This window comes from Nyctibius grandis, chromosome 16 (genome assembly GCF_013368605.1).
Source record: "Nyctibius grandis isolate bNycGra1 chromosome 16, bNycGra1.pri, whole genome shotgun sequence".
In the NCBI taxonomy this organism is placed as follows: domain Eukaryota; kingdom Metazoa; phylum Chordata; class Aves; order Nyctibiiformes; family Nyctibiidae; genus Nyctibius; species Nyctibius grandis.
This window is the reverse complement of record NC_090673.1, coordinates 11,306,128-11,332,377: the sequence shown is the minus strand read 5'-3', so window position 1 is coordinate 11,332,377 and position 26,250 is coordinate 11,306,128. Positions and strand designations below refer to the sequence as shown.

Below are 26,250 nucleotides of genomic sequence, written 5' to 3'. Positions count from 1 at the left end.
TAAGATAAGGTATCTTTATTTTCAAAAGAAAAACAGCATGTACAAAGCTGTGGCTTTTTTATATCATTAAAAACAATAGCTAAGATTTAGCATCATCAAAGAAGTAGAAAGAGACTCCTCCTTAAGAAAGATCACTTGGATCATTATCAACCCCAAACATCATTGTCTTGGTTGTGTTAAAATCCATTCCTTCTCTGGCATACATACTTATGAGTGGGAAGGGGCATAAAATCATTAAAGAGGGAATGCTGCATATCTTTCCTAGAAAACAGATGAGAAGTGTCCATTCCCCTGCTACTATGCAACTTTAAAAAGCTGTGCTACTTCCTTAGGCTTTTTGCAAAGAGTAACCTGGGCTGCAGAGATGATTTGATTTCATTAAATTACGTCCAGCTTAAATTCCAAATTTCCATCTATATTCAATGGCAGCAGAAGATACATCCAGGCAAACATTAATTACTCCTTAAAGATAATTGACATCCAGTATCCTACTCCAACAAATGAGGCTGAAAAAATTGCAGTAGGTTAACTCAGCTTGCAGGGCACTCTTCCTGGGGTCGTCAGCACTACCAGGTAGTAGTGTACTACTACTAATTCTACAAATTCTGTTGACTTTTCCATTGCCCATGCCAAGTCTCTCTACGCTCTCTCAAGGTGGTAACAATCTGTTTGTGTTTCTTATAGCACAGGAATCAAACATCTAAAAGGTGTCTGGAGACAAAGTCAAAGTCCTTGAAGACAGTCTGCTCCTTACGGGTTAGGAAAGCAACCTCCTCTGGAGGAGTAAGGATTGGCTTTTGTGATGTAAACTCTTCATCAAAGTTGCTAATGTCGGTGGGATCTCTTAAAGTGGGCACCAAAGGGGGCTTCAGAGTCCTGGCAAACAGGGCATCCCAATCAATTTCCTGTAAGAGAAGGAAGTGAACAGGCCAGATTGAATGTGAAAGTAAGAGGGAGGATTGCAGCCCCCCTTCCAGATCATTTGCAACATGTCTTATTTCTACTAATTTTAAAAAAAGAGAGAGAGAGAGAGAGAACTGAAAAAAGGCCCAAAACAAACAGCATAGTGCAGGCCAGGGAGCACAGAGATTCCGTACAGTCTAAGGCTGCTCTTCAGAACACCAAGAAACAAAGACTGCAGCTCAAAGGATATTCAGGAGGGACAGAACTCAAGTGCAGCTGTGGCCAGGTGGATCTATGGACTTCCCAGCAATTTCTGCTGACACCCAAGTTCTTTTCTTACTCCAGTGCAAAGCCAGCCAGGGGCTACAAGGCTAGTAACTGATGGGCAATGACAAGGAGGAATGGCAACACCTTTGCCTGGAACAGACGTATACCCTTGACCCAAAGTAAATGTGTCTTTAACCTCAATTTCATTTAGGGTTCATGTATATCCTGCAAATGCAGGTGCCATCACATAGACTGGCAATCCCTGCCATCCCTAGACAGCATCTTTGACTGTTGCAGTTTGATTTAAAAACAGGTATTGGCTGATGGCTCAAAAGGCAGGTATAGCTGTACATAGAAGCAATACAACCAGAAATAACAAACTGGTTCTGGAAACTTACAGATCCCACAAAACACACTTGGGGGATGTCATTTCAAACATGAATTGAAACACATATTCCTGAATACAGCAGTGAGGTGCAGCAGAAGCTACCACTAAGATCTCACTGATAACTAATGGAAATATGCCTCAATACCAACAGAAAGCAAATGACTCGGCTCAAATACAAGAGATAAGGGGAAGGGATAAAGTGAGTTCCTACCTTAAAAAAGGCCTGGATTTTAATCTCTTCTGCATCTTTTTCCCCTGCTCCCAGTCTGCGCTCTGGACATTTCCGAAGAAGCTGCAGAAAATAGCAGTTCAAAATTAAACAATGGGAACAAGAATGGACAGAAATAATGTTCCAGAAAGAAAAACAAGAGGAAGGAGATGGACTGACCCCTGAGTATCTTCTCACTCTCACTTTGCAGCAAGGTCATAATCTGCTAGTAACAGCTCAGACCTAGTTCCTTGTAAACAACTTGCCAACATCAATAAGATACCCACTCTAAACTGCATGAAGCACCTCATCTTAATTGTGCACCTGTGACTACTGGGTCACATTCAAAAACTGAATCAAGCCATCTCCACTGAATGACTCTGACATTCCTGCCCTTGCATCAACCCTTCTCCATTTCAGAGTCAGCAGCAAGAGACCTCAGTAAGAAGCCTGCTTAGTCCTCCTTAGACAGCAGAATAGCATTTATATAAAGGGAAGGAAAGGAAAAATATGTGTAAATTTTAAATATGTCCTTAGTCTGTGTAGGCAGCTCCAGATTACATACACAAAGGCTATCCGGTCCTAACAGAGCCCCTCTGGATCCACTGAGACAGTAAATGCAAATTCCTCAGGCTCCCAGAGACCCATCAAGCCCGTTACCTTACGGATTATAGAAAGTGCCTCAGACGAAAGGAATCGTGGATACCGGACTTCATCGTTGACAATGCTGTCAAAGACTTCTTCCTCATCATCTCCAGGGAATGGTGACTGCAATTGGGACATTTTATTATTTGATCTACATAGCACCCATTCCTCACTATTAAATAGGGATGAGAATAGCAGGGAGTTGTATGATTAATTAGTGTTTGGCAAGCACTATGAATGAGAAAAGTCTGATTTAATAAATAGTTGGCTACATTCAGCAAAATTTTATCTGAGGTGGTTGGGTACTGCTCTCCCCAAGACTGCTTAGCGAGATCCTCTTACCTCACCAACAAGCATCTCATAAATGAGTACACCCAATCCCCACCAGTCTACTGCCCGAGTGTACGAGATGTCCGTCAGGACTTCTGGAGCCAGAAATTCAGGGGTGCCGCAGAAGGTGCTTGTGCGGTCTCCAAAACCTATTCCTGTAGGAAAAGAACACGTTTGTAAAATCCAGCACACGTTACTGAATGGATCACATGCAGCCTCACCTTCTGAAAGCCACAGATTATCACTTGATAATCTAATGTTGTTAACTGGGCAAGGGCTCTCCTCAACGCTGGCAAATGCAAACAAGTAAGTATGAAACCTGAGGCCTCTAAAAACTCCAAATAATACACAGACAAAGCTTAAATAAACAGCAAAACCAAGGAAGCTTCCTGCAGATTCCATTGCTCTTTTACTCAAGTACATATTTTGTAGTATCCCACGTTCTGGCTCCTTTGAACAAACAAGCACATTGTAAACTCCTTAATAAGTTTCCTGAAGATTAAAGGATAAAGTGCTCTTCCCAAGTTCATTGTGGCCAGACAGGTGAGGTTTGTTTTGTTGTGGTTTTGTTTTGTTTTGGTTTTGGTGGGGTCTGGTTTATTTCTAAGATGGGGATGAATACAAGTTACATGCAACCACCTCAGCACCTGTATTTGTGAACACATTACTAAAGCCCAGATCCTAAACTGGTTCTGATGGTTCAATTTCAGCTTCACCAAAGTCACTGACCTTCCTTACACAACCCAAAATCTGCGATCTTCACAAATCCTTCAGCATCTAAAAGGAGATTATCCAATTTCAGGTCCCTGCAGGCACAGGAGAGGAAAGAAAATGGTGGATGAAGTCTGAGGATTGCCATCCAACATCTTTTTTTGCAAGAGGCAGAAGCTAGATGTTAATAAAGAGAATAAAATCTAAATTGAGTAAAGTCTACATTTGGTTTAAATAATGTATTATTTGGAAGATTCCCCTTAATTTATTGATATTTTCCTCTTAATGAAAGGCTCACAAAGCAGCTTGGAGCTGGGTGGGGCTTATTCATCTGGAGAAGAGCATCCCACAACAGCATGACAAATTCCTTGAGTATCACAGTAAAAAAGAAAGCAGTGACTTAGAGGTGCCCCCCAGAATGTATTGACATGTCACAGAGGATTAATCACCTGCAGCATGTCAGATCAATAGCTTCTAGATGACTTTGGTTACTGTAAGCACGATGAACATGCTGATAGCAACAGGCGACGGGGAAAATAAAGACAGATAGAAAGATTAGAAACCCCAGCAAGATAGTGAGCTCTGGACATATAGCTACAGGAAAAATACACTTTAAAGCTGCTGAACTGTCTTATAGTTGATTCTTTGCTGCATTACCTATAAATAATTTTCTTCTCATGCAAGAACTGGAGCCCCAAGACTACGCAGGCTGCATAAAACCTAAAAAGAGACAAATAGTTATCAGGAAATATATATGAGAATCAAGTTAAAAATGTGTAGTGCTGGGAAACTAGACTAATTCTAACTCACTGTGCCATATGCTCCGGAAAGACATCTTCGTGTATGCGCATCATAAGGTCACCACCCGGAGCGTACTCCATCACAAAACAAGCATGATGAGGTGTCTGGAAACACGCGAACATGTTCACAAGGAATGGATGATCAGAAGAATTGACCACTTCAAATATTCGCTTCTCAGAGTTCAGGCTGCCAGGATTCAAAGAACGAAAATGTCAATGTTAAAACTTGGCAGAAAAGCCTGTTTTGAGAAAGACAGGATGAGGAAGAAAATCTTTACGTCTTAAGTTAGAGAAATGAGAAGTCAGGGCTAATAAAATATTTATCTTACATACTTCCAAACCTTGAGTTTTAGAGTGTTCTTCAGGTGTTCTTCCACCAGAAGCTAGAAAGCTGCACTGCTAGAAGTTTCCCTATTCCTGATTTTAGTTACCCAAGCCTTAAGGTCACATTTAACCCTAATAGTACCATGACCAGTACACATCATACCTACTAACATTTGATTACAGGTGTGTTAATGTAGCCTCTGGCAATAGTACCATTTCTCAACAAAGCTCACCTATCAATTTCATCTCTCCTAATAATATCTTTTTTCTTCAAGGCTTTGATAGCATACAGCTTCCCAGTTGCTTTGTATTGGGCCAGCAGTACCTGAAAGACAACAGAAAAGCTATACTGCAAACAAATCTGTTATTTCCTTATTGGATTACTTTGACTCCTGTTGACACAAACTATTTCCTTCCACTCCAGACAGTCATTCTCAAAACCAAGCTCCAGAAATTGAGCACTTTTTCCTGCTCCTTGTGCTGCAGCAGTCTGGAAGGATGTCAGTCTTTTCACAAACAGCAGGATCACAGCTGGCCCAGTGCTTTACGAGCACCTCAGAGCTCTCACAGCAAGCAGCTATGCACACAGTTTTTAGGAGTGGAGCTATTCCACTCGTGATCACCATGATAATGAAAGGAATGGTAATGGTGTGCTTTATGAAATGACTTAGCACTCCCAGGACGGTTTTCTCCAGGCTTTGAAGCCACAAATCTTGAGGAGTTTTGACTGTCAACAACAGTTATCAGCTGCTTGTGTGGTTCGGCTGGGTTTGTTTTGTATATCTGCATTGCAACAAATCTCTTCTGTACTGCAACATTTCTGTTCAGACTGTGAGGCAGAGGCCCATCTTCACAACCACAGCCCTACTGCCCTCCTCCATGAAGCGTACACTTCGATACTACCTTCCCAAAGTGGCCACGTCCCAACATAGCAATGCAGTGAAAATCCTCAAGCTGAACTGTCCTTTTCCTGCAGACAAACAAATAAGAATTGCTGAGACAACACCCAAAAGATGCATGAACAGATAACAAAGGAGTGTGTATCTGTGTTAGGGGAAGAAGCTCTGCACAGACAAAGGGAAAGCAAACAGCTGTGTCAAACACGCCTCGCCTAAGCTGGAATCCTGAAAACTTCACCTTGCTGCTGCTGTTCAGCCACTGAAGAAAGGAGCAGGTAACCATAATAAGGTGAGGAAACTGATCCCAGGGGCAGCAGTCTGACTTCCATCTGTACTGGCAACAGGAGAAACAATTCTGACTTTCCAAGGCTTGCTCTTTCTGTTACTTCCCATAACAGGATTAGTTCCCCTCCAACACCATCCTTGGGGCAGTAAAATTCATTTTCGCCTACACCCCTTTCAGCAGGTTCAACAGCAATTGTGTTAATCAGACACGAACGTGTATATCAAGTGCTAGTAGGACGAGGGCATAAGAAGAGAAGTTCTCAAATAGGAACTGGAAATGAAACACAGTGAGACAACAGACGTAAGTTATTGCTGGAAAAAAAGTAGCTGAATAAAGAGATGCTATAGAATGTTATGTCAGCCACAAGGTGTTACCAAGGAAACTCAGGCTGCAGAATTGCTTGGAAAGAATTTAAAAAAAAAAAAAACAACCCACACCCTAAATGCTTTAGTCCAGAATCATCTTTAAAAGGCAGCAGACACTCCATACTCTTCCAGTAAGTGAAATGAAGGGCTAAGTATCTACCCATGAAGGCCTCAACTCTCTCCTCAGCCTTCTCAGAGAGAAGGTAGGTAGGTGCCTGACTGTATCCTAACTACATGGTTTTGAAGACAGGACTCCTCAAAAAGTGGTGATGAAATTATGAACATAATTCTATGATCTGAACTGCAAGATCAGCTTAGACAGATTTTGCTATTTGTGCTTTTTCAGTCAGTATGTGTTCAACAATAGTAAATTTTTTTTACTTCTCCTGTTTTTGGTATATTTACTGCTGTGTACCCTCATTATATACAAATTGTGATATATATAAACTGCCATAGACTATAAACAATTTACTGGTTTATGCCTCCAGCGGATCTTGCATATTAATAGAAACACAAGAGAGTGAGAGATGCCAAAAGTGTTTCTGAAATGTATTACTTAGAACGCAGACACGTCTAAATACGCTACACCATAAAACTTCAAACACAAGGAAGTGCTTGAAGACAGTTAAGTGACTTTACCTTCTACTAAAGTCATCAATTACGTTGTAGCGTACAGTCTATCAACAGGCGAAGTGTTGGGGTTAATAAGCAGATAAGGTGCAGCAGACATTTGGACAAGTAAAGTTCAGAGCAGACTTCTCATGGTATTGTCTACACTCAGCACTACGAGTCTGCTGCTGAGAAACCAGAGCATACCTTGAGCGGAATTTTAGACTGCACGCTCAAAAATTTCAGCCCAGCGCCTCTTTAATCCATGACCCAAGACAGCCCGTGCTGTCCATAGTTACCTTGGAGATGCCGGGACTGGAAATTCTGTTACAGCAGAGTTGCAAGGCTTCTCCTCAACATGCAGCCTCTTCAGACTCTAGGAACAGAAAGAAAATCAGTGTGTCATTCTCTGGAATCACCAAGTCAGACCTGAACACCCGTATCCAAATTTTCTCCTCTGTCATGATCCAGCATAACCACAGACAAGTTCTTGCAGTTGGCCGTCACCTCTGCTTGGAGGGAAGCAGCATGAAAACAGATTGTCTGTGGTCACACAAAACTATTCCCATGTACAATATTTTTTTGATAGGGTCAAACCCTTTAAAATAACCATTTCAAAAGTCTAGGATAAAACATTTCCTTTCTAGAAAAAAAGGCATCTCATGTCCCAAAAAAGAGTCATAAAGATGAAAGAATGCAGTTTCCTCTATTACCAAAGCTAAATGAGAAGGGGTAAGGTGTGGCAGAACAGAGGTCATTAACCATCATACTACACAAAACAATTTTCCTGCTCCTTCCTGTCAGAAAAGCAGAGCTCTTCTTGGTTTTGCCCAGTTTATTTAATGACAAAGAACTTCATCTGGTCCTAAAAGCCTGCTGACCCTCCTTCCCTGCTTTCTCTGTGCAGTCATCTGTTTGTACTCTTGCTCTGAACTCCTAATGCTGACCTACCTCCCATTTTGCTTCTCCAAGAAAGGCAACTTATAATTGGAAAGGAGCAAAGAAGGGCAAAGGAGCAAAGAAGGGCAAAGGAGCAAAAAGGGGCAAAGGAGCAAAAAGGGGCAAAGGAGCAAAAAGGGGCAAAGGAGCAAAAAGGGGCAAAGGAGCAAAAAGGGGCAAAGGAGAAAAAAAAGAAAGAGGTGCAACACTTGTGAAGACTCCATGCCAAAACAGCTCACTGGATTATGAATCCCTGGAGATGAGCCAGCTAATGAGGCACTGCCTGCCTAAAGTTTAGTTAATTTCTCCAGTAATAAACCATTAAGAACCAGGCCTTGAAAGAATACCAACCAACAAAGAAAAGTCCCTATTAGGTGAGATGATTACCGGAGAATCTGCAGGAGACGGTGCTGATTCTTTGGAGTTGGCCATCAGAAAAAGGCGCGGAGGCTTGGGTGGTGCTTCATCAGCAAATGTAAGCTTAGCCACAGGAAAGTCACTGCATTTGTAAGACAAAAATCGAAGGAGATTGCCCTAGGGCAGAACATTGTACACACACACCTTTTATCACCTTTGCTATATAAGCAAAGTTTAGTTCAGTCCAATACACTGGACAACAGGACTCCCTGATTCACACGAGCCTGTGAAGTATCAACAAGACACAAGCTCTCCTAAATGAATGAAAAGAAAATGAGCTATTAAGTTGGTGATGGTTAGACTCACATTCCAACACTAGCTCTCTGATGCTATAAAATTAATGAAACATAGGTATGTAGAAATAAGTCACTATGATCAAGAATTTCAAGGAAGTCTTGATTTTAATAGCTACACAGTAGTTGATTTTTTTTCTTTTCTAGGTGCTGTGAATCAGTGGGAATAGTCTCATTTAGAGAACGACTAATTCTCTAAAAAATTCCAATAATTTCAAAAGATTATTACTTAATTTTCTGCTACAGCATATTTAAAAGCTTAGTTGTGTACCTCCCAAGTGCTACGTTACACTAGTTGTTGGTGCACATGTAACCTCAGGAAAGAAGAGTCCATTTTTACCACCACAATCACACTGTGCCCTTGCAGGGAGTTCAGTTACTGGTGAAGACATTTAACAAGTGGAATTTTTTCCTTTACAGCGCAGAACCAGCACATCTTTCTGTGTATACAAAATAACTTTTGAAAATGTGCTTTTGGGTTTTTTTCTGTATTTACTGTTTCTGTTTTTACTTATTAGTACTTTTATGCCCACAGTTCTTACTGCAGAGGAAAAGAAAGCTGCTGAAGTTCCCCTGGCTCTGGAACAGGCTGCTCGTTAGGACAGCAATTCTGGAAACTGGTCCAACTGCTAACGATAAATCAGAGCCAGCCACAGTGTATCGAACACCCCACTAAAACCACACCCTTTCAGGTGGCATTGGCTTTTCTTAAAATCCTGAACTAAGTTCCACAGATAGAATTTTCCCAGCAATATCTTCCCCTACCTTAGTAAGGTGCAACGGAATTTTAAGATCTGTCCTACACCCATTCCAGAGTGTCATCCAGGAACACTCAGAACATGACTTACCTACTCAGTCTGGACATTGAATCAACATGACTTTGTGGGGGAATTGGAGAGAAGTCTGTGTGAATGGGATCATGAAGTGGGGGACTCAGAGTGCTCAAGAAACTACACGGAGGAAGGAAACTCATCATCAGGCGACCCCAAGCAGCAACATTTATGTTCATTTGAGGAGCTCGGAGAAATTCCTTCCCTGGAGGAGTCAGAGTCAAAACATCAGTGACATTACAACACACATATTACAACCTCATGTACTGTTAAACTATCATTTTCACCCAAACACTTGTAGGATACTCAAAAAGGTAGCCCACCATAGGGAGAATGACCTTTTTTTCAGGGAAGAAAGTTTAATAATTATGATGATGAAACAGATCTATTTCACCTATGCTCAGCTCCATATAATATCCTCAAGTAGAAATTGCATAAAACGTTACAAATTTATTTTTTTCTAAGTCAGGTTTTCTTCTGTTTCAACACTGCATTTTAATCATGCCGCCTGTTAACAGGAAGTTTCTGAAAACATCTTAAAAACAGTAAAAGATTTGGGACGTTTTCATTATTTTTACTACTTCCTGAAGAATATAAATATAAAATCTCATTTATCCTCACTGCCAGGAGTCCTCAGTACGTAAAGCCTTACCTTATTCAGCTTCACAAGAAAAAATTTGCAGACAAAAAAAGAAAGTATGCAAGTTATTCCAGTCCCTCAACTATTAATCCGAGATGCCAGCTCTAAAGACTTGACATTCAGTAGCCTGTTCATGCTACAGTCTTCTATAATTCAGTTTTCCAGAAAACCTTCCAATATCTGTTCATCAGTAACAGCATTGCTGGTTAAATTAGTACAGCTTGAGTCCTGGATCTTCCTAAGAAGTCTGTTAAATAACTAGTAATTATATCTTCCTAACAATGCTAATCATGACTAGAAACACCGCAACAATACGACAACGTTACACACCACGCTGAAGCCAGGCGGCCTGCGCTTTTTGTGACTGAACAAACTTTCACGTTCTAATCAAGCCCACCTACTTACACACAGTAATTAGCAAGCATTTCGATGTCTCACAGATCTAATGGGACAGGAGTGCACGCCAGCCTGCTTGTGCAAACCCTGCCCTCACCTGCACACGCGAGGTGGTAAGCAGTCAGCTCTCCAGCAGCTCACCTTTCTCTTTGGGGAAAATCCGCTTCTGTCGCTGCAGCTTCGACTTTCTCTCAAGGACAGGATTACAGAACATCACCTGTCGGAGGAGCAAAGAGGATTTGTCAGGATACTTCATTTACACTGTGAACACAAAAACTTTCACATGTGCCTGCTGTCTCATCAAATTCTCCATTCCTATCTGTTTGATAAATTAGGAGTGGCTCCCACAGACAGACTCTGGACTGGTTATTCTAGCTTCACCCTCTAAAAACCTGTTACTTCAACTGTGGTTTTAGATGTTGGGATTTTCTGCTACCTGAAATGCAGAAAAAACCCAAAATCATGACCAATTCATATCCCAAACAAAATTAATCTAATTTGTAAAACCATACATAAAGAACATAGCCATTTGTAGGGTAAAAAAAAAAGCAGTAGTCCATGGCACAGAAGTAAAAAAATACAAACAAACCCAATTCCACAAAAAACCACCAAAAAACAACCCCCCACCCTCCCTTCCCAACAAAACAAAACCACAAAAAAAGCAAGAAAGCAGGGAGAGGAGGCAAATATGGGTACATGAGATCAAGATCTCACTTTTGGAAAGATAACTACAGGAACTTTCATCACAACATAACGGAGAAAGTGCTGCAGCTTTTAAGGGATTATCCAGATGATCTCCTCATTGATGGTATTTCAAACGATTATTAGCTTCAGAAAGATGATAAAATAAGCACACCCAGAGGGAATTGGGATCTCTGATGCTACAGTCTCTGATTCAGTTCTGACCATTAGGCCATATGTTAAATTTAAGTGTCACTGATGACTCATAATGAAAGCAAATAAAACCCAACGGATTTCACAGCTCACACACATATAATTACAGTGGAGCAGCTGAAGAGTCACTCCAGGCTATGGCACCTGTACATTTATTATATCATGTTGTTCCTTAGTCTTATATGTGATATTGATGCAAAAGGATTTCAGGTGTCATTCTGTCCTTCTAGATTATTGTTCGTTCCATTCCTTGTACCCTGGGTTGAACAACTGCTTTCGGGGCGGGCACCCTAAACAGAGAGTTCTCTGAAAAAGTAACAAAGCTGACATTTATACCTCTGCAAAAAGCATTCCTTGGGGTTCAAGCGAGAGGCACATCCCATGGCGTTCGTTATCAAGGAAATCATCCAAACGTAAAAACTTCACTGCACACAGTTCTCTCCAGTCTCTCCAATAAATTGCGATTTCTAGCTCACGAGACTGGTGGGATGGGCGAGTGGTGGAGGAGGAAAAAAAAAAAAGAAGAGTTAAACACTGTCCCTTGCTCTGGAAATGGCACACACGCTGTTGTAAAAATTCAGTCAACTAAACAATACGCATAAGAAACAACTTAATCCTTCTGGTCCCTGGTTTCTCTGATGTCTTCAGATCTTCCTAGCTAAAGACCCTCTTGGAGATGGCTGTCTTGGCTCTCCGTTTCAGAAATCCCTGTGAGAGCCACTTTGCTGGTAAGATGAAATAAAACTGCTCAGATAAGGAGAGAAGGACAACAGATGCTGTTCAGGCTGACTCTCTGCCAGAGATGCGCTGCCTTCAGGGGAAGGCTAAGATAACTGGTGCATAAAAGGACACAGGGACAGCAGCAATACACAGCTGAGTCAAGTGGAATGGCAGCTGAGCGAGCAGATCAGGTAAGGTGAAATGGAAAAACAAATACAACACAGGGAATCTGGGGCAGACTTACCCGGTCCAGCTCAATGACAAAGCTCTGGTCCCATGCTTGGTTATTAACTGGTCCCCAGTTTGTTTGGCCAACCACTTTACTGTCCACTTTGAGCACAGCAAGGACCTCATCTGGACAAAGGACAAAACATGGATTATCATCTTTTACCAAAGAAAATCTCTCATGCTGAAGGTGAATATCCCCATCAAATGTAATTTCCAGGAGAGTACTAGGAGGACCAGAATCACGGAATCACAGAATGTCAGGGATTGGAAGGGACCTCGAAAGATAATCTAGTCCAATCCCCTGCCGGAGCAGGATTACCTAGATCATGTCACAAAGGAGACTCCACAACCTCTCTGGGCAGCCTGTGCCAGTGTTCAGTTACCCTCACTGTAAAGAAGTTTTTCCTCATATTTATGTGGAACCTCCTGTGTTCCAGCTTGCACCCATTGCCCCTTGTCCTGTCAAGGGATGTCACTGAGAAGAGCCTGGCTCCATCCTCCTCATGACACTTGCCCTTTACATATTTATAAACATTAATGAGGTCACCCCTCAGTCTCCTCTTCTCCAAGCTAAAGAGACCCAGCTCCCTCAGCCTCTCCTCATAAGGGAGATGTTCCACCTCCTTAATCATCTTTGTGGCTCTGCGCTGGACTCTCTCTAGCAGTTCCCTGTCCTTCTTGAACTGAGGGGCCCAGAACTGGACACAGTATTCCAGATGCGGCCTCACCAGGGCAGAGTAGAGGGGGAGCAGAACCTCTCTCGACCTGCTAACCACACCCCTTCTCATACACCCCAGGATGCCATTGGCCTTCTTGGCCACAAGGGCACACTGCTGGCTCATGGTCATCCTGCTGTCCACTAGGGCCCCCAGGTCCCTTTCCCCTACGCTGCTCTCCAACAGGTCTGTCCCCAACTTGTACTGGTACATGGGGTTGTTCTTGCCCAGGTGCAGGACTCTACACTTGCCCTTGTTATATTTCATTAAATTTCTCCCCGCCCAACTCTCCAGCCTGTCCAGGTCTCTCTGAATGGCTGCGCAGCCTTCTGTTGTGTCAGCCACTCCTCCCAGTTTGGTGTCCAGCCAACTTGCCGACAGTGCACTCTATTCCCTCATCCAAGTCATTAATGAATATATTGAATAGAACTGGTCCCAGTACCGACCCTTGAGGGACTCCACTAGATACAGGCCTCAATGCAATTCATTCTCTCTCTTAGTTTTGCAGAAACCAGGTTTCTTATAATCACACTTATACCAGGCTTAACCTAGTACCCAGATGAGAAGCCCCCACGCTCCCATACGCCACTCACAATTCAACAGGGAACCCCATACTCACTACAAGGCTCTTCATTCCGCAGGTACTTCCCTGCAACACTACGGCCATGGATACCCAGCCCAACCCGTGTTCGGGAAAGAGACCTCAAATCACTTGGGCTGCCACAGATGGGAGAAGAACTAGTCATTCGGGAACGTCCTGGAACATTTTCCAGTAGATCCTGACACCCCATCAGTCTCACTTCCAGTGTTCCTGAGGAATTTTAGGAGAGTAAAGAATATTATTATGTAAACGATGAAGCGATTCCAGTCAGCCTGTCCTCACAGGGGTCCACGAATTTCTGAGAATCATGATTTCTTGGTTAATAGCTCAAATCTACACCAGATTATTAATAGACTGCAAATCCATATGATCAGAAAGCTCTGGCTGGCCTAGAAGACACGAGTCCAGTTCCTAGAAAATCAAATATCCATATAACAAGACGCATTACAACAACAAGAAGAAATGAAACTCATTTTTCCTTCTGGCCTCCTCACAACAACATGCCATGCAGGATTTATGTACCTGTAAGGGCTGTAGGTTTGATGACTGAAGTGGGGTGGATGCCGCCATGCTGAGCTCCCAGGGAGGAAGTATTTACTAGTTCCTGCTTGATGAGTGCTCTTTTTGGGTGATCAGGAGAAAGCTCACTAAGCTGATGTTCCAAGGACAAGCGCAGCAGATCAATCTTCTGAGAGGACTCTTGCAAACGACCCTGAGCCTAGCAATATGAAGTAGAACAGAAAGCAGGCAGAAATTTTCAACATACAGCCCCAGCCCAGGTACTATTAATCCTTTATGAACTACTGGAGTAAGCTTCAAAAAAAAAAAAACCCCAGATAACATCTTACTACTAAAGGAACAAGACAAAATATTTTCCCATAGATCCTGACCACCCCATCTGTGTCACTTCTGATGTTCCTCAGAAATTTCACCAAAACAAGGAACATTATCCCTGGAATGGGAAGTGATCCCAATCAGTCTGTCCTCATAGAGAGACAGGAACTTCCCAGATTAGTAACTCTTGGTTAACTCTACTCATTCAGGCTAAATCACTCATGTTGAGGGATGAATCTACCCTCTCAAGAAGGCCCGAATAAGTGCTTACCTCAGCCAAAAACTTGCGATCCTGCACCCGACTCCCTCCTAGCATCTTCAGCACATTTTTTGCCCCCTCAGCTACAGCAGCTTCAATGCGCAGGTGATGTCTCAGCTCCTCAATACGCAGCTCCAAAGCACTGATGGTGGTCCCCATCCTCACTGGCCGTTTGGAATATAGAATATGGCAAGGATGAAAACTGACTTAGTGTTGTGCATCTTAGGGCTTCGGCTGCATCTGTTCTGGGTTGTATCAGTTACTTAAAACACCTTACCTGCTGGATCCACTGTGTCTTCCATCCCTCTCACTGACTGAGATACTTTCACAATGTGCATGCGGATTATTTCAATCTTTGTCTTGCTATCCTGAAGCATCTGCTGAGCTGTAGCCAGCAGCTTCCGCTCCTGCCAAAAAGAAAGCATATGCAGAGAGAGAACCATGCTCATTAAAAATGGATTACGATGATGTGCTCACATATGAGGATGAGCTGATCATAAATGCTCATGAAATGGCATAAATAAGCGGTTATGTAAAGGAGACATTGCTGAGGATCAAGGACTTTGAGATCACTAACTCCATTTCTAGAGGGAAAGAACAAGTCAAGGACGTGTCCAGTTAATACCAAGCCTTGCAGTCACTGGGACTTGTAGTTCACTGGTTAATTGTGCTTACAGTTTTTTGTGAGCAAAGGTTTTAAACAAATCAAAATATCACAACTCTCTACACTGCTGGTCTTACTGAATTAAGCTTCACAATAAGCTTGGATTTTTTTTTGTAATTATCCTTTGACTTTTAAATACGATTACGCCAAACTCAAAAAGCAGGATGAATATGAAACCAGTAGGCCTCTGAAAATTTCTCTCACATAAAGAGTTACCACATGCTGTGCTCTATCCTAACCTACCTAGTGATATCAAAACATCACACCAACTCAGTGCACAATACCAGTGCTTTTTAAACTTTCTTTCCTCAAGTCAGTGACTGAATGTACCTCTCGTACCACCCTCACTACCCTCCCAGGCTTGCAAGTTTTTCTAGAGATAGCACTTCTATCATGCTGCTTCCTATGAGATACTTTCCTCTGGCTCAAATCTGCCTCTGATCTAGTGTCACTGTGAGCATTGAGGTCAGATGCATTAACACCTCTATGTGAGCACTCAGCCAGCTAAGTTCAGCATCTACACTGAAGTAGTGATGTAGAGCCTGTAGCTGGCAGGGAGAGGTAGGTCTCTCCAAAGGGCCATTCATCAGTTCGAGAATGACAACACAAGCTATTCTGTAGGTACCTGGCACTTTCCACGGAGACTACAGAAGGATTTATATGGCTAAGTTAAAACAACGTGATTCCCAACTCTATCATCAAACCAGGACAACCACTAAGCAACATTCAAGAATCACAGAATCACAGACTGGTTTGGGTTGGAAGGGACCTTAGAGATCATCCAGTTCCAACCCCCCTGCCATGGGCAGGGACACCTTCCACCAGACCAGGTTGCTCAAAGCCTCATCCAATCTGGCCTTAAACACTGCCAGGGAGGGGGCAGCCACAGCTTCTCTGGCTAACCTGTTCCAGTGTCTCACTGCCCTCACAGAAGAGGAGCAGAAGCACAATCAGCATCTGCCATGTAAGAACTGCCAAAAGCATCAAAACTGCCAGGCTATGCCTGTCTGTCCGGTCTAATAACCCCCCTCTCACAGTGATCACCACCAGATGCTTCACAAAAAGGCACAGGCAACCACATCACGGGCCAAAGTGGAATAAATTACACTTTCAGAAAAGCCTTTCCTAACATCCAGTAATTATAGATTGGCTTAAGTTCTTGCAAATTAAATACATGCCATCCAACTCCTTGTTGATCCCTGCTAAAATCCTGAAATCTGTAACACAAGAGTCTAATGCACAATTGGAGTATTGTTGTCCTGTGCAGTTACATGACATGCTGTCACGATGCTGAGCACCAAAATGCAGAGCTAGGATTCAGTCAAGCAAGCTTCGCAAATGAATTTCTTTCCCACACCAATTACCGGAGAGAGTTTGTGTATGGACTCTAAATACAAATTTTGATCCAGGAATCCATGTTCCCAAATGGTTGTTTATTCCTGCTTACCTTGGATGTTGAATACATTTGGATCATGTTCTTAGCTCCTTGTTTCACTTTCATTTCAACATGCAGCTGCTTTTTCAGAGCTTCAACCTTCCTTGCCACGGGGTCCGGGTTTCTTTCCCAGAGACAAGGATCTGGAGATACAAATCCATCTGTACAAACACCACAAATAATACCATTAGCCGTCTTTTCTTGTGTCGTTTCACTGGGTTATAGATGGGTGACTCTATGAAAGAATGTTGGGCTATAAAATAAGGTACAAAAAGGTCTCGTCTACAAGACTGACTGCAAAACACTGTTTCAAATGAAGCTCAAGTTCTTATCTGTAAATATCTCTTAGTTTACCAATGAACCCATCCTAATAAGCACTCTTCCAATATTATACTTGTTCGTCCTGTAAGATACTTGGATGTTCAGCTGCCCAGAAACTCTATTCAAATCTCTTCAATTCCACCTACAGCCTGCTGCTGAATATTGTCCATGCCCAGCACTCTCAGCTGGCCTTCTCCCTACACTGATCTCTCATGTTGCCTCCTTTATCGCCCCATTCTCAACTTTTTACTGCACAGGTCATTTCATTAGCTAAATATCAACAGGAGAAACGCCCACCACTTGTGAGCCCTCAACAGAAAAATATATCAATTCAATATATATAAATATTGAAGCACTGTAACACAATTTTCCTGTCAATCATGACCCAAGACCTACCTGTCTTACTCTCCTCTTTGTCTGTTATTACAATCCTCGCATTAAGCTCCTGAAGTTCCCAATGCAGTTGCTCCAGTTTTCTGTTGGAAGATTTCAGCACGTGCTCTATATGCACAAGATTCTTTCTGTCTGTTGTTGCTTTGTGCAGGTTTTCTGCCCCCTCTTTAATCTTCAGCTCTTTCTGTATAGCGCGCCGAAGCAGCTCCTTCTCACCCTCCAGTTTTTGCTGGAAGCTTGGATCCATTAAGTTCACAGCATTGCCCAGCTGCAAGAGACAGCTGTCCTGCAATCAAGCAGCATTGGGCAAGAGGATTTCAGAGATAACACAGTTCAAGCATTTTTATGCTACAGCAATACCCTCATAAGATTCCGCTCCTTCATTTAGTTTAGAAACTGGTTCACACAAATTCCAAAGCCAATCTTTTCACCCGATTTTCAAGACCAGACCTACATTTGAATTGCAGAGGACAGAACACAACTTTCATCTTACCATGCCTTAATTTGGTTTTGAACCATAACAGTCTCCTTGTTATTTAACGTCTACACACATCTTTGTTCTCCAAGTATCAAAGCCCAGCCAATATTTGCCCTTGTTCGACTAACATTAACTTTTACTAGTATGATGTAGTAGATACATTTTTATCTGAATATGTCTTGATGCCAACTGCTCAAAGACACATCTCAACTGACCTGTTAGAGGTTTTTAGGAATGTCACAAGTATGCATCAGCTCTCAGCCGTTACCCAGAAGAAGAGAAATGTAAAACCTACAGCTGATTCTACAAATGAGCAAGCCAAAGAGTAAGCTTAACTTTCTGCTGTAGCTGAAAAGGGAAGCAGACTTGTCTCAATCTCTATTCCACTTGTGATTTGCAGGCAGTAGGGCCGCTTTAAAACACTGATTATTTTGAGTTGCATTAGCAGCATTCAAGCTTGTTCCGGGCTTTGTTTGACATCATTTTCAATACTAGTTCTTGTGATACACGCCTCATCAACAGCTGTTTACAGGCTCTGGACACACACAGCGTAGGCAGTAGCAGCACAGGTATATCTCACTGAGCAAATACGCACTGGACTCAGGAGCTAGGAAAGCTTTATCCGTGAGGATGCTACCTAACACTAGATCCAAGTAAGAGGTTATGCTTTTCTCTTCAACAGGATAAGTGGCCTTAAGGCATCCAGAGCAATTAATATATTCATAAGCTAACATTAACGACTCATCATACACCCCACTTAAACGCAAAAGAAACGGTTGCTCAGTCAAGCTCCACTACACTAACCAACTTAATGTCGCACAGCACGTCAGTGACTAAAGACAGAACTCGGGAGCCCTGACTTGCTTTCACACTCTTTCATCAGTTGACCATATTTCCAATAATAAACCACACTGGTTTTGCGTTACTCGTGTATATCACCACACTTTAAGAGCGTGCTGTGCATCCAAAGGCTATGCCACTCACACAGAAACAATTATTTAATCAAAGACTCAACCAAACATCATCCATCAGTTTTTGCTGTGATTTCAGTCTAATAGCAAAATAGTTAAGGAAGAAGGAAAAAAAATGTATTTTAAAGTTGGCCTAAAACCAAGCTGGGTCTGCAACAGATACACAATAGCCAAAATAGGAGTTGTTCAGATTGGTAACAAAACAAAAAGGTTCAGATTAACATCCTGATTCCAGGAAGTTCTCGCCCAATTAGTAAAGCCAGGAACTAAGCCAGAGCTTTGAAAAACATCCAAAGTTTTGTGAGGAAGAACTTGAATCATGGAGTTCCTGAGTCACAAGCAACCTTTACCAGCTGTAAGCTGGAAAATCAGAAAGCTCTTTATCCAGTCTGTAGCAAATGACTAGAAGGAGTTCACTGGTTGCAATTCTCATTTAAATAATTACTAAAAGCATACAGATTTATTTTCTATGCAAATGGATGTAAGCAATCCACCCCCTGGATCCGCTCAGGCCAATGGAATGAGTAGCGGCGCAAGAGTAACATCAATAAAGGGTGCTGAATATGGAGACCTGGGTATTGATTCAGAGAACAGGCATATATAGTCTGGGCAGTTCTCAGGTCAATTTTCCTCCACATCACTCTCTGCCAAAAGCTACTCTTAGTATCAGTTAATGCACCATGCTAATTTTATAAATATATTTAGAACGTAAGCATGATGCTTTTTACTGGATCCTTCTTCCCCTCTACAGGAGAGTGCCCTAACGTTGACATTGTGTGCACCAGGAAGACAAATTATTCTATTATTGAGGAGGACGGGAAAGCTGAACTTGCATTTGAGTTGATCCATTTTGCATTCTGACTCAGGGATTTCGGTGGGGTGTCAGAATGCTGCCACAGCCCGTGCTGCAGCTGTTCTTGGGTTCCCAGGGAAGGTCAGTCCTTCAGGGTATGTCTCCAACGCAATCCTGAAATACGTTTAAGAGCTTGCAGAGAGATACCCGCACTAGTTTAAATTCGCTTACTTTTGGTACTTGTAGTGGGGCTGCCAGAACTCACCCAGGGCTTCCGCCAGACTCGTGTCGTACCAAAGTGTCTAGACTGCTTCCTAACTAGCAAAAATTCCAGCGGTATCAAAGTTGCACTTGGTCCTTTGGATGGCAGCCCAGGGAGATCACAGCCCCTCAGTTCTGCCCAGCCTGGCGATGAGCTTCACCTGCCCAAAGCCCAGAGCAGACCTGGCCCTTACAGTTTCACCACTGGCACAGAAATTGATTTACAATCTGAGTTAATGAGCTAGCGACGAGGAGGCCATCCCCAGTACAGACCACACGTGTTCACCAGGACACTTTAACAAAATCACAGCAACTTTGTGCTGTAGGGATGAGGCCTGCGTCGGACAGACTCACGCTAACCACACTCACTCTTCACAAGAAAAAGCCACTGCAAGCTTTGGAAAAAGGCAATCGCAATCCTGCCTGGTGCCGGTCCCCTTTCCGAGCCCTGCGCAAGGGCTGGTGAGGGCGGAACGCAGCGAGCCCGGGCGGCACCGAGCTGGGCAGAGCCCGGCGGGGCCGCAGCGCTGGTGGCGAGCGCTCTTTGTGCCGGTCCCTCCGTCCCTTCTTTCCCAGATCAGGCTTGAAACGCCTCCAGGCAGGAGGGCAGCGCAGGGCAGCGCAGGGCATCCCTCCCGCTCCGGGGAGCTTCTTCCAGAACCGCATGTTTCCCCAGCGCGGAGACTGGCTGCCCTCCCCTGGCCCCCGCGTGCAGCCCCAGCAGCCGCCTCGCCTCCCGCACGCCCTCCGATGCCGCGAGGGCATTTCCTCAGCGGGCACCACCTTGGCCCGAACCCCATTTCCCTGAGGCAGGGAGGGGCATTTTGAGGGGATCCCACCCGCTCCGCGCGGCCTCTCCCACCTCCCCGGGGCGCGGCCACCTCCAGAGGCGGAGGAGACGGCGAGAAGCCCCGCGCCCCCCACCGCGGCCGGGGGCTCCGGGCGGAGCAGGGAGCCGCGCTTCCCCGGCGGGAGGAGGGAGGGGCCCCTGCACCCTTCGGGGGCCCGCAGGAGAGGGGAGTCCGCTCGCCTGAGGCGGGGCCCGCCCCGCCCGCCATGCCGGCGCCCCTCCGAGCCCGCAGCGCTCACCTGCGGGGTCCCCGCCGCCATTGCTCCGTCCGGTACAGCCAGCAACCGGCACTTTTCAAACTCCGGCACTTTTCAAACTCCGGCCCTCGCGGGACGCGCTGTGCCGCCGCCAGCGCCCTCTCGCGGGGTGCGGGCCGGGATCGCTGCCGGCGGGCGGCCCTCAGGGAGCGGGGAGCCTCCCCTGCCCTGCCCTGCCCTGCGCCGCGGGGTGCTCGGCTCAGCCGCTGCTCCCGCCCCGGGCAGGAGGTCGTGCCGCTGCCTCCGCCCGCCCCGGGGGGAAATGCGCAGCCGGGAGCCGGCGGCGAGGCCCCGCAGCGCGCCCGGGATGGCGGCGGCAAGGAGAGAGGCGCGACAGGCCGGACGCTGAGGAGAGCGAGGTACCGCCCGCGTCCCAGCGTGGCCATCGCCCTCGCGTCGGGCTGCCGGGGAAGGAGAGGCGTGAGGGGGCCAGTGTCCTTCGCAGGCACAAAAATGGTGGGTTCGTGCCAAAGGGACAGTGCGGGGACGTACAGGGTGACAGATCTTAACTGGGGCCCCGCTCGGTTCCTGACACCTCCTCTGGGAGCTGGGAGGACAAATTCCTGCGGCTGGGCCCAGTTTGGTGTGCTGGGTCGATCAGGTGGTTCCCAGTGTTCTCCAGATTGACCCGTAACTGGCGTTTGTTTGTAGGGGAACAAGCAAACTGCAACTCTCCTTTAGATAGGATGCTTCCCTGGAAAGGGCGCGATGCCCATCTCCAGTGCTGGTTTTTGACTCACTTTTTCTCCGCAGAACTGCCCCTCCACGTGTAGGATCTGGGGTTTCAGCTGAATATTTGAGTGAAAAAATAACCCAAATGCACCGGCGAGGCTGGCAGTAATCCCCCAGCTATCGTGAGTGAAAAACCACCATGCGGCCGTACTGCCACCGTGTCATGCAGAACTGAGATGCAGTACGTCATAGGCCGAGTGTTTAAAACAAGTGAAAAAGATACTTAACTGCTTTCAGGTGGTAAAGACCACCACTGGTAAAATCCCTCCTTGGCAGTATTACATAATATTATTGCACTAATATGCTTTTTCAGTCCTGGAGCAATGCACAACTTTGAGTCAGAAGGCATCTGAAGGTGATAGTATTCCCACATACAGATTTAGAAATACACTAATAAACAGGAATGTTTTCCTTTTATTTAATTAGAACAGTTTTTCTAGCATAAGCATTTGATCTGCAACTGAATAATTAGTAAAAGGAAATCACCACAAAATGTAAAATTTAGATCTAACTTAACTGAGTTGAATTAATAAAGCCTTAAACTTCTATAAAACCTTTGAACATGCTCCTGTTGTTAATAAAGCAAGTGCATTAGATTAATGTAAACCCTTCTGGAACCTGTTGCTATTTGTAACGTGGTCCAGGCTCTGTATAGTGTTTAAGGAATTAATTTAATTAGCCTGTTTACTGGGTGGGAAATACTAGAAAGGGGAAAGCCAAACTAGTAGGTGTAGGTTGAGTTTCGGAGGAGCAGGGACACTACCATGCCTTCAGCGGACAAAGCCTGTCCCAGCAGGCTGGGATCAGGGCTGTGTTTGGCTCGGTCAGATGGAGAGAGGTTTGGTGGGAGCCCTCGGTGGCGGCTGAGGTTGGTTTGCTCACCCTCGGGGTTCACACAGGGGCTTCCCCCCTCTTTCCTTCAGGTGAGGCAGGGGGAGGGCTGGGGGTTGCAGCCCAGGGAGCCCGGGGAGCTGCAGCAGTTGGCTGAGGCCCAGCTGGCTGAAGGAGCTGGCCGGCCTGGAGGGATGGGGCTGGTCGGTGGCTGCTCCTCAGAGCGCGAGTGACGCCGGCTGTGAGCAGGATGCGTCCTCTGGCTTTGCGGCCCTCTGCCTCCCGCCTGCCACTCAGAGACGTCCCTGGCCTCCAGCATCCCAGCGGGGGCCTCAGCCCGTCCCACGCACGGTTCAGCCGTCCCCTGCAAGTCCTGCGGGTAGAGGGGGCCGGTGCGGGGGGGCAGCAGTTCCTGCCCACTCGCAGCCTCTGTCCCACGGGCAGGTGAGTGTCACAGCTGGGAGCACGACGTGCGTGTCCAGCCCTTCCAGGATCCCGCCGGGCACGACTCCTCGGGCTGCCGCGGCCACCCCCGGGCCCGGGCCAGCCCTCCCAGTGCGGCTCCTGCCTCGGCAGCATCATCGCCGGGGACGGGCAGCGTGTGACCGGCCCGGGGGCGGGGCGGGCCCGGGAGCGAGCTGGGTGGTCTCCTTCGGGCGCCTCCCGGGGGGGTTCTGGGGATTCAGGCATCCCCTGCCCTTGGACCGGCAGCCGCCGTCCTCCGCGAAACCCGAGGAGAAGGGACGTGTGCGGCACCGGCTCGGAGACGAGTTACGGCTCCCGGAGAGCCTCTCGCCGCTTCGCCTGCGGGGGACGCGCAGGGGAAGGCGGCCCTCGCTTCCCGCAGCCCCCCGCCTTTCCCCTCGGCCAGCTCTCCCGTTTGACGGCCCTTCCCTCCCGGCTCAGCAGGCAGGAGCACCCGGAGGGAGCGCTGCCACAGCCCGTGCCGGGTGCTGCAGCCATCCTGCCGGTAGCAGCTCCCAGGTGCCCGGGGACCTGCGAGTCCCACCGGCTCCTAAGGCTACTGAGCAGGCAGCAGGAGTTACGTGTTACAGGACACCCTCGAGTACATTCCCTCAGAGGTGGTGATGATTAAGAGAAAAGTCTTACAAGTTTCCATTTTTAATCTACAAGAGGGAGGAGAAGAGATTAAGCATAAATCTGTTCCACGGAGGAAGCATCTTTTCCAGAGTCACTTGTGACCTGTCGCTCTTGTCGCACTGGGCGCCTGGTATCCCTAAAAGTGAGCACTATCACCCTCACCCCTGAAAGATGAGGCAGAGTTTGGGACTAATAACTGATTCTTTTGAAAAAGACTCTTAGAAATGTGTATCAAGTAACAGGTAAATGTACTTTAATTCCTTCAAACAGAAGGATATCTTGAATGTACATCAGAGAAATTATTTCATTGATTTCAGTCTCTTAAAAAAAAATAAGCATGGCTTCAAAATTCAGGAACAGTATCCAATAAACAAAGTACTGTCGTTATGCACCTGGTTTAGTGTGGTACAAAGAGAAGCTTACAGATCCAAAAGAATGGCATCAATGACTGAGAAATCGATTCAGATAATGCTTGTTTACAGGGACAAAAACTATGTTGACAAGTATAAGCACACAGATAATGTTTAAAAAACCAAACCTTTCTAACTGTATTTACACACACATGGATGTATTTGCTTTCCTTTGGCACTAGAAATTACAGACAAAAGATTCCATTTTATAGCAATTAAACTTTAAACTTAAAATAAAAATAACCTTTGAGTCATTTAAGTCATACAGCCTCAGCACAGCAGCTTTACCTTTATTAAATTGCCACCAACTCTATATTCTAACCTTGGAAATTCAGGCCACAAAGCCCGAATTCAGCTTCCACCTGTGACAAATTTCACTCAGCAGGATTAACTGGGTGTGAGGAGCTCAAATGCTGTGGGGAATTAATGAGATACAGACATGTTTAATAAGAATGAAACTCCCCTTCTTATCCAAGGTGGACATCTACCTTTAAATGTTCTCTCTCTGCATATACAATGGACACCCATTACATATATTCAGCCGACTTAGACATTAAGTGAACAGAGCACATGACGGCCAGCTGTAGTATTTCTTCAGTGTTGCAGAGAAATGTGTTAATCCCTACTCATTTCCATTGCTAGAAAAAAAAAAAATAAGATTACACTTAACAAACATGGTTTATTCTTTTAGCCTGTTAGTTTACTCTTTAGCTGTTGCCATGAGTCAACCTGCAAGTTTCACAGGAAATTCAGTATTATCAGTACAGCAGCAAGAGCGTTTTGGCACCCTGTAAAATCCTAGAATGTGCAAAAAAAAAAATCTCACAAGTTCTCATAGAACCTGAAGCTTTGATTACTTTCAAAACAGCTTTTATAGGTTTTCTGCTAGTAACCAACAGGGTTGTAACTACAATGACACAATATTTTTCCTAAAGCATGAAAGACTAGGAAAAATTCTTTTCCTTGAAGAATTACAATCAATTAGAACTACATAAAAATTAAGTAATGAGGCATCATGGCAAGTCATAGCACATCGACCCTCTACCACAACAGGAAGTGGTTTTCAATCTCACAACAAAAAGGAATCGAATGAAAAACTCTAAAATGTATAGACTTCATAGGCTCTGTTCCTTCTCTCTCTAGATGGTAAGAAACCATTACTAATTAACATTTTACTTTGCTCTGCAAGCAGCATGTTGAGACGGAATAAAGTAAATGGTTGCCCTATTTTTGCATTGATCACAGGCAGACCGGACGTTGTATTGTCTCTGATAACTGGATTCAATCCAAGCTGGACCACTTACAGGTTTCCCCACGCGTTATTTGTGCACGTCTCAAATAGAGATTAATCTTGTTCTGCTGAGTGTGTTCTCAAGCATCAGAAAAAGCTGAATTTGACTACAGCAAATTCTGTGAGGAAAAGGAATCAGAGAATATAACAGCAAGTCTTCCCAGAAGACAGTCTTTTCTACACATCCAAAAAGAACGAGCTGTTTGAATTTTAGATTAGATGATACAACATTTTTTTAAATATTTCAGAAGCACAGCATGTTTAAACAACTTCCATTACACTTTGTGGAATACCAGTACCAACAATCTCTGTGTGAAATTGTTACAAGCTACTCAAATGCAGTCTCTTAAAATGAAAAGGAGTACAGTATAGCTAGAGCATATATACATGCTGCTACCAAGGAAAGAAAGCACTGAAGTAGCAACTTCCTATACACGAGCTTCGCTAGAATCTTGCTCTTTGAAACAGCCCAAAAATTAGCTTGCACTTAAGATTTATTTTCAACTGAAAAGACTTACAAAACCACCCAAATCTCATTGTAAGACCCCTTGGTCTTTTTATTCTGAGCTTGCATGAAAATATCATGCAAACTGATTTACCGGAGATACAGTACTGCAAGTTACTACTTAAAAAAAAAAAAATCTAAGAATCAAGTTTTTTCTTTTTGCAAAACATGAATATAAACCTCTGTCTTCACACAAGGCATATGCACCTACAGCCCTGTCTTACACAGTCAGGTAATTCAAGAAACGGAGTGTGCAGCAGTAACTACCAAATGGAACAATTTACAAGTACTGAAATAGTGGAAACTAAATTCACTGATTATCAGTCTATGCAACCACAATGCTGCATTGCACTACATAAATACTGACCAAATGCCCCCAAAAATGCCAAGAAACTACAAGCAAGTTCAAAACAGGATATTAAAACTGTTTCTTTCAGTGAAGACCAACCAGTCCC

The 26,250-nt window shown here is 44.7% G+C and overlaps 1 protein-coding gene across 2 annotated transcripts; it reads right to left on the bottom strand.

Annotated features, from left to right (window-relative positions):
• Positions 1-55: 55 nt before the first annotated feature.
• On the bottom strand, positions 56-21,089 carry PKN3 (protein kinase N3). 2 transcript variants are annotated; one of them, XM_068413722.1, is made up of 22 exons: positions 20,908-21,089; positions 17,319-17,601; positions 16,614-16,762; positions 14,780-14,909; positions 14,515-14,666; positions 13,932-14,127; positions 13,428-13,619; positions 12,109-12,218; positions 11,481-11,624; positions 10,392-10,467; positions 9,233-9,419; positions 8,062-8,173; positions 7,035-7,111; positions 5,480-5,546; positions 4,810-4,901; positions 4,263-4,439; positions 4,110-4,172; positions 3,471-3,547; positions 2,754-2,896; positions 2,427-2,534; positions 1,770-1,850; positions 56-905 (listed from the first exon to the last, which is right to left on the bottom strand). In XM_068413722.1, exons 1-22 carry the CDS (start codon positions 20,926-20,928, stop codon positions 693-695), a joined length of 2,850 nt encoding a protein of 949 aa, XP_068269823.1. In that variant the 5' UTR covers positions 20,929-21,089; the 3' UTR covers positions 56-692. The 2 variants fall into 2 exon arrangements, with proteins under 2 accessions (XP_068269823.1, XP_068269824.1); XM_068413723.1 differs by having other exon boundaries at positions 17,319-17,583.
• Positions 21,090-26,250: the final 5,161 nt, after the last annotated feature.

Bases quoted from the DNA above. Each gene is read 5' to 3' on its own strand.
- PKN3 (XM_068413722.1), bottom strand. From the start codon at position 20,928: ATGGCGGCGGGGACCCCGCAG. The intron at 5,547-7,034 runs GTAACTATGGAC...GTTTGTCTGCAG, and splicing joins CCAGTCCCGGCATCTCCAAG to GAAAAGGACAGTTCAGCTTG. The intron at 1,851-2,426 runs GTAACGGGCTTG...TATTTTCTGCAG, and splicing joins CACTTTCTATAATCCGTAAG to CTTCTTCGGAAATGTCCAGA.